An 8,927-nucleotide genomic window follows, 5' to 3' on the forward strand; every position below is an offset into this window, starting at 1 on the left:
TGACGGTGACAATAACACTTTCACTGTTGATGTAAGGCTCGAACAAAAACATGTTTTTGATAGTACCACTGAAAAAATATTATCACCAATATTTCTATGCAGAATTTTATACCGAAAATACTTCAGTCTTTTTTTTTTCTTCTTTTTTATATTTCAGTCCGGTCTAAGTTTTGGTTGAATGCCTCTTCCCATTTCGTTTCATATTTAGGTGGTTGAAATATTTTATCACACAATATTCGGTATATATATCGACATGTTATTTTAGTTCTTTTGAACAAATTATGCATCGTTTTCTTCTTGTTGCGTGTTTATTCCATTATCTTTCACTGATTTCTTTTCAATATATTTTCCCACTCTAAGGGGATTCCATGAACAAAAAAATGGAACAAAAAAGTCCTCTAAAATGAACAAGAACAACAAAAAAATTAAAACAACAACAATTATTGTTGTTTTCATTCTGTAACTTACCTAGCAAACCTCTCCCCGCTCCTGACTCAACATCTTCACTGACAGAAGTAGTCACGGAAAGGACTCCGGACCTAAATGAAACAGTGAATCCAGTCTCTTCATACGTTTGACTAGAGAAAACTGCTCTCACTTGGATTTCACCATCTGCCGATCCGTCAACGTATGACAGCGAGAAGAACTCATCCGTTGAAACAAAGCCGTCTGTTGAAGAACGCAAGGGATAGAGAACAAGCACCGTTAAAAAAAAACAAACATCAAAATGCAAGTGCTGTCATTCCCTTACAATAAAACAGTCTTTAATATAGGAATACTTAAGAAAAAGAAGTGTGGATGGCTTCTTGATGATGATAAGGTCATATTTGTCCAGGGTGGCCTCTTCAGTGTTACCACTGCTCTACAAGAGGGTCCTGTCATATTATTACCCCAGCGTTGCCAGGTACCCATTTATACCCCTGGGTCAAGAGGGCCCATAATCAGTAACTAGAAATGTCGCTATGGCGACTGATGCCTCTGCCATAATGCATGATTCTCCCAAAAGGTGTATAGTACAATGTCTTCACAATGTGTGATGACAGTTTCACATAACTGGCAAAATATTGAAATGACAGGTTTGTCAGAAATATCTTGAATTTTCACTTTCCTTGAACTGGGTTTGCTACAATTGTCTAAGAGTGCAGGTACACGTATATTGGAGAATTGAGGATTTTTACTTGACTTCTGACCAACCCTTTTATAAGTTTATGCATGGAGTAAATTTCAAGGTATGAAGAAAGAGTGTAATTACAGTACAAAATAGATTTTTTTTTTTTTTTTGCATTTAAACCTGGCCTTTGACCTTTAACCTTTGACCTTCTGGCTGGAAATTTCCCAGAGAATCTCCATTAGGTAATACATGTATATATTAAGTTTCAAAACTAATAATGCAAGCATTGCATAAACTAGTATATGAGGGAAATAGTAAAATTTTGAGGAGTTGACCTTGACCTTTGACCCCCTGACTATTGACCCATGACCCCTAAATTCCCTGGATAATACCTGCCAGTCAGTACATGCGTATGTACCAAGTTCCATGAAGATACATTGAACCGTTAGCGAGAAAAGTGATTATAACGTTTTCACCTAACCTTTGACCTTTTGACCTTTGACCTTATGACATGAAACTCTCTCTGGAGAATCTTTGCTCAGGAGTACATATTTACCCTAAGTTTCAAGAAAATAAATTTGGGCATTGCATAGATATTGGGAAAATAACATTTTTAGCATTTGACCTTGACCTTTTGACCTTTGACCTCATACCAATGTCACTAAAATCTACTCAACTAATTGCTCCATCATACATCATCCTTGGACCAAGTTTGGTGTAAGCTGCTTCATCCAGTTTTGAGTTATCACGTAAACAGATAAATTTTAAGATTTGACCTTGATCTTTGACCTTTGACCTCTGTCCGATTTCACTAAAAAACTAATTAAGTAATTGTCCTATCATACATCATCCTCGGACAAAGTTTGGTGAAATTTGCTCGATCCAGTCTTGAGTTATCGCGTAAACGGATACGATTTCATGATTTGACCTTGACCTTTGGCCTCAGGCCGATTTCACCCAAAATCTAATCAAGTAATTACCCTATCATACTTTATACATGGACCAAGTTTGGTAAATTTCCAGTCAATATTACTCAAGTTATCGCGTAAACTAATGCGGACAGACGTACGTACGGACGGCCGGACAACCCGAAAACATAATGCCTCCGGCACCACTTCGTGGTGGAGGCATAAAAACTTCCTGTCCAAGAACGTGAGCGCTGTTCCGGAATCGAACTGGGGTCCTCCGATTGGGAGTGGGAAGTCATTAACAAATTTGAAACTACAATCATCGATGCACTGAAACAGTAATATTGATCTAGCTCTATCATTTCTGGTTCTAGAGAAGACGATTTTTAGAGATTTCTTAATTTTGTAGGATTTGGGCCGCTCTGTCCCCCCTCCCCCCCCCCCCCCCCCCTTGCTGGGGCATGATTCCTATTTGAACAAACTGGAAGCCAATCTCCTAGGTATATGCTAACTGTCAAGTTTTTTTTTTTTTTATGAAGAAAACGAAAATGTAAAAAGTTTACGTACGCGACGCACAACGGACAACGGAAGACAGACGAATAATCGCAATAGCTCACTCAACAAAAAAAAAAAAAACAAAACAAAACAAAAATAAATAAACAGGGGAAAGCTTACCTGTTTGTAGTGTATTAATATCCACGTTGTTGTCGTCAACTTGGATTAACAACTCAGTTCTGCCGGAATTCAGGGTAAATTGAACCTGAATTATGTAAATATTAAAAAGCACGATTGATTGTTATTGTTAGGAGCAGAACTCTGTAGGTATCAGAAGCCATTTAAGGAGCACTCTTCCTTCTCTCTCTCTCTCTCTCTCTCTCACGCTCACCTTTTCTTTTGTAACAAAATTGCAAAATATGCGACATATTCGTACACTGGACACAGCAAAAGTATTTATGTATGTACAAATGATCTTACTCGGATTATTTACATCGTGTTGCCATAAAATGGAAAGACTATGTAAACATGACATAGCTCTGTTAAATTAACGACAATGGTCTAAATAGATAGAATCAGAAACTTAAAAAAAAAAAATCGTTATATAAGTTAAAAATATATGAAAGGACACACAAATATAAAGTATATGAAGCAAACGTATAATCATTTATTAGGAAGAAGAATCTAAATCTGTGGAAAACAAGCCTTCCAGAAAGACACTTCTATTGATAATTCTACCAAAAAAAAAGAAAAAAAGAAGCAAAACTCACAGTTGTGATTCCTTGGGATGCAGCGAAGCCTGTGAACACCGTCCCGGTATTCACTTCAACCCCGCTCTCGTTAAAAACCTTCCCAGTCCTGGCTTGCAGAACGAAGGGATCTCCGTTGGTGTATTGCAGCATGATGTATTCTCCCAAACCGTTAAAAGTGTAGCCGCGTCCGTCTAGCGTATTGATATGCGGGTCGCCGAAGAACCAGGCTGTACAACGAGATGATACAGAATACCCTAGTATTGCAAGTTCTCCATATATGCATTCTTGAATGATTTTACCTAAGCACATAGCAAACCGAGGAGTGGATGGGGGGGGGGGGGGGAGGGAAGGGTCATGACGTTTAGGGTTTAATGGTGTTCATTACCAGGTTTATTCCTATCACAGCGGCAAAACTTACAGTATGTGGCAAGTATAATTACAGAAAATTTGACCCTGAATTTTCAAAGGAGGATCAAAGTTTAATCAGTGCATTCACTAATGGATTTATTCAGAACACTTCTAGTTTTCGATTGTTTTTTTTTTTTTTTGGGGGGGGGTAGTTTGCAAGGAGTCTGTAATTCCGGTTTTTGGGGTCCCCAGATAGTGCCAGAGGGGTAGGGGGTGGAAATGATGTCAATTCGCTTAGCCCGTGTCAGTCAGTGTCAGTCACTTTGGACAGTGTGTACGCAAAGGGTTATCTATGATAACCCACTAACATAATAATAATGATAATGATTAATAATAATAATAATAATATAACTAATTAACTAATAACATAACTTATAACCAAGTTCGGTATCCACGTGTTCGTTTTTTTTTTTTTTTTTTTTTTGTAAATGTTTCCTAAATAAAGTGTTCAGCATGGAATAAGATCTGTCAAGCATAGAACAATATTGAAAGTAGAAAACAAAAGTATGCTATGCTAAGCCAATTTCCCTTGAAGTGTTGTTTGTTCATTATTTTTCAATTCATGATAAACTTACCAAAGAAAGGTGGTCTGTATCCGCGGCACGTAGCAGGTGGTCTCCTAGTTTCGTACAGGTCGCAGAACTCTGCACTTCCAGACCGACTGCAACATTGGTATCTTGGAAATACATCCGAATCTTCAGAAGGATGAAGCAAAATTGTTGCAGACTAATACACTATATATATATATATATATATATATATATATATATATATTTATATTTATATATATAACCATATACATTGTATACATAAAGATATATGCTTTGTCATGGGAAAAAATCAAATATTAATAAAAAAATTTTTAAAGTGTTGCACGTTTTCTTTGTTTAATCGAACACGATCAATTCCAAAAATTCTGCAATTCTTTTACAATACAGATATACCCAGTTAAACACACTCTCTGTGCAAGGAAGTTGTACGGCACGAAATTATCTTATTCATTACAATTATGCTACATAGAACCATATTACCTACACACGCAAACAGATGTATATCTTGATATTGTTTCACAATCATGGAACAATTGACTTACCAAGCCATTCAAGGTAAGTGGTATTAGAGGACCAGATACCGTTTGTGGGGATAATCGATTGATAGTGGCTGGATTCCCAGAGACTGAAGTAGCCTCTGATTAAACCAAAAAACCTGTATGTACATCGGTATCCGTCATTATTTCGAGGAAATCGACGTTGAAAACACCTCGACGCAAATATACCGAAGGTGCTCTGGTCAAACAAGCCTGCGTAAGAATGGGAAACGAACAAGGGACATTGTATCAGGAATATATATTATACATAAAATTATTTATTACAATAAACAGTTTTTCTTTGTTTTTTTCGGACACGGGGCGGAGGGAGTATAGGGAGGGTGGGGAGGATAATGGAGACGAGTGACAGAATATATCTAGAATATATCATCACGGTTAATTGACTTTCTACAAGAAATCTATAGTTATACCTCTCCATGCAGGAATGTAAATAACAATAATTATCATCTAACAACGAGGCATCGCACGAATGCGTCGACTCACTACACACCTTGCTATGGTGCGCTATTATCATTTAATAATCAGAGTCGTGATTCTGGTTGCTTCTCGTTCGTGTTTTTAAACAGCGAGCCCGTATTGTCCTGCATTTGGGGATACAAACTCGAACTGGCGGAATGAATTGCGTCATGAGTTGCACACTTACTGGGTAGGCTGAAGCCGGGAAGGTCTTGGGACGCAAAGTTGCAACCTGTAAACCGAAAATCAACAAGTCCTTGGAAAACAGAACAAGGGCAGGGTCTTGCAGAAGACCGACTCAGGAACACTGGATCTGTTGAATCATACCATTCCTGGCAATATGCTTTCGGATTGATGGTACCCGTAGGATTGTCATCCAGACGGTAAATATATCTCCCTAGCAGACCTGTGTTTCCAACTGTATTGTCTGGTCTGTAGCTTTCGGCGATAGCTTCGGGTGAATTCTGATTAAATGCGTTGAAGATGCTTGTCCCAATATTGTAGCCTCTCTGTGCAACTACAGTCTGTGAGTCTGTATTCCATAGCATACTCTCTTGTTGAAACAACATTAATATTCCACTGTGGACGTTGTCAGTGAACAGAATAGCCTGGTAGGTGATAACCTGCGAATGGAAATAACAGGCAGAAATACTACAAGTCATGTTTTGTTTTTTTGTTTTTTTTTCATAGAAACGTGTGGGGGGAGGGGAGTAAAAGTGATGAAAGAGGGAGAACAAGTGCGTAGTTTACTCGTGGTGTTACGGCTGATTAAAGATCTACGCAATTTGATATTATGGATTATCTCGTGAATGTCGAATTTTCATTTATATCAAGGTAAGAAAGTAACAGTTTCTTATATCATAAGAATTGTTCCGCTTTGATGCAAGCGCACTAGAACATGAAACGGTTTAACATTATTTTGAGTCCTGAGAAGGACTGTGGATGATTGCAAACATTGTATTCAGACGCTAATATTATGGCAAGAATATTTGGGTATGGATGAACATGGGTGAACATGATTGTTTGTACGTACATCAAAATACCTTTTAAAGAAGACAGAGAGTCCAAAAGATTAGGCTTTTTTTTTTTTGTCGCAGAGACACGAGTATCGCTGAAAGCCGTGTCAGCATGGTCCAAAAACTGTCCTGACTTTATTTTTCACGACATAACGTATAACAACAGAGCGTCACGGCTACTTCTGTCTTACTTCATTGCCATCTGTGTCTGATGCTGATCCAGGGGGCTGAATGTCCACCCACGTGATAACGACTGCAAATGTAATGCCATCTAGGAAGGATTGGGACTGGATTTCCTCAATACCAAGATCGGTAGCTGCTTCAATATTTTCAACCAACTTGGCACGAATATCGTAGAAATCTTCATCCGGGGTAGATCGGCCATCATACACCTTTAGACGATGAAAAAGAAGAAAGAAAAATCATCACAACTGGTACTGTTTACCATTGGGGTCAGTGATTAAAAAAGAAACGTTCAAGATAACACATTACTAATTTTGATGCTTATGTGTAGGTAGGTGAGTTGTATCACGAGAAATTTAAACTTTAAAAATTTGCAATAAAGCTCAGAGTATAAAGGAGATATTACTACTTTTATCATTATACCATAACTGCAGAGTTTAGTCTAGAAACACTTTTTGTTATAACTATTGTTCACATTTTGAATATTTAACAATAGTTAAACTTAATCATACTGATTCAAAATTTTACACTGGTTCTTCCTATCTGTAACTCTCATTTTAGAACTATTTTGAAGCCGTAAAGCTGGATTTTTGTTAAATCTGCATAAATGGTAAATAATGCCTTTAAAAGCGAAATGAAATGAAAATGAAATTATCCAAGAGTGATCCACTTATATGATGAGATTAGTTCGTGTCAGATCTGTCATTCGAGCCAATACTTACAATACCCTTGGATTAATGCTTTAAAATATAGAATACTGTGAAATCCGTGTAAATCATGCATTTTTTGTCATGCCTTGTCATAATTTTGACGATATTTGGTTGGGGGAAAATGGCAGTTCTGCGGTAGTCCATTTGGTTAATGTTTATAAATATGTATTTTTTTAACGTATTACATTGGTCACACTATAGTTTTTACCTGAAAGAATATCTTGGGGTCACCGGCCGCGATATCAACAGCTGCACCAAACACGGAGAGAGCAGGATTGCTATTAAGTTGATCGTCTACCGTGTATTGTGAAGGGTTGATATACCTTTCGCAGTTATCTTGTGTCGTTTCCCAAAATTCGATCACACCGGTCGCTGTAAACTGTTGTGAGGAAAAGTTGAGTACACGGTCAATAATTCACTATAATTTATAATCATACAATAATTATCGCAAGGATATTTGCAGCAGTGCCTTACACGAATGTAGAATGGTATATAGACAGTAAATAGACATGATTTGGCGTATTCACGGTACATCATCATCAGGCATCAAAATATTTGCATCTTGACAGGCAAAAACTTCATTTCAGAAAGAATTGTTGAAGGAAATGATGGGCAGTCTCATCTACAGTGAGTACAGGAGGAAAGTTATCATAGGATATCAAATTTCCTCTATTCAGTTCTTGTTATAACGCCTGATTCAAATACCTCTACATTTATGTCTAACTTAAAAAGGAGAAGAGAGAAGTGGCCGATACAGAGCTCAAATATATTTGCAATGGCTAGAACAATTTAGTCCTTCAGCATTGCAACGTGATAGATGTATTATAGGGTTGGAAAACGAAACCTAGCATTTGAATAAAATTAAAAATATATAGTTCAAGTTCAAGTTCAAGTTCGAATTTATTCGTTTTTCCACAATAAAATCATACAGACATAAATCTCACTTTCTTGAGTGACAGAAACAATGTATGTAAATTCGTACAAAGAAACCAACAATGATGAGAAAAACTAATAGTATCAATACATTGCAATTGTTGCAGAAGTAATGAAAATAAAAGAATTGTCAATATGCACTTGTATAATGTCTGAAATCATTGCTATAATCAACTGTACTATTTTCTGGATACTAAGCAATGGACTTTGGATAAAAAAAAAAAAAACTCTTTATTTTCTATTGTCTATTGCTATTACTTTCCTGCGTTTCTGCAACCTCACAAACTTTTACATTACATACTGCGTAAGTATTTAAGTGAAACAGATCAGATATTTCAAAGAGAGCAACGCTTCGTAAGTACATCATATCTAGCACGGTTTCTTGATTTTACCGTTATGTGTGAGTAGAAGCTATCTCCAATTGGGAATCCCGTGTCGATGTCCACTGTGTGAAAGGTACAGTTCGTGTTCTCATTTGATGTGCTAAGCGTCAACAGGTCCTCGTCACCAACCTCAGTTCCGTAGCTAAAATAAATCAACTCTGAAAGATATTGAAATACATAATGACATTTGAGTACTTCATGACTGATAAACAGCTAGGGTCGAGTTCAGATTTTATATGGTTGTGTTTATACTTCCCCTTTTCGGGTCAAAATCAGCGTTTCAATTTGCGTTTATTTTAAAACATGGTTGCGTCTTTCTCATTTTGATATAAACGACGTTTCAAAACGTCGTTTCAAAACGCACAAACAATGTGCGTTAAGATCGGCGTTTCTGACTTATCACGTTTCACGGAGAACCACAAACGCAAATCACATATATACGCGTTCAAATCACGTCTTCTCCA

At 37.1% G+C, this 8,927-nt stretch overlaps 1 protein-coding gene and 1 long non-coding RNA gene across 2 annotated transcripts in view; both read right to left on the reverse strand.

Moving 5' to 3' along the window:
* The window catches only part of LOC140236547 (mucin-like protein), a 37,262-nt gene extending 31,476 nt beyond the window's left edge, over positions 1–5,786 (reverse strand). Inside the window, exons 1-5 of the mRNA XM_072316472.1 lie at positions 5,426–5,786; positions 4,250–4,369; positions 3,285–3,493; positions 2,695–2,779; positions 469–669 (exon numbers count right to left, since the gene is read on the reverse strand). Coding sequence (XP_072172573.1) covers positions 469–669; positions 2,695–2,779; positions 3,285–3,493; positions 4,250–4,369; positions 5,426–5,786 — 976 coding nt within the window. The remainder of the gene's footprint in view (positions 1–468; positions 670–2,694; positions 2,780–3,284; positions 3,494–4,249; positions 4,370–5,425) is intronic.
* A 722-nt stretch (positions 5,787–6,508) lies between these two features.
* LOC140236924 (uncharacterized) lies at positions 6,509–8,598 on the reverse strand. The gene is made up of 3 exons (XR_011901809.1): positions 8,473–8,598; positions 7,356–7,526; positions 6,509–6,646 (listed from the first exon to the last, which is right to left on the reverse strand). It is a non-coding gene; the product is annotated as an uncharacterized lncRNA (long non-coding RNA).
* Positions 8,599–8,927: the final 329 nt, after the last annotated feature.

The sequence above is a fragment of the Diadema setosum genome, chromosome 13, assembly GCF_964275005.1.
Source record: "Diadema setosum chromosome 13, eeDiaSeto1, whole genome shotgun sequence".
In the NCBI taxonomy this organism is placed as follows: domain Eukaryota; kingdom Metazoa; phylum Echinodermata; class Echinoidea; order Diadematoida; family Diadematidae; genus Diadema; species Diadema setosum.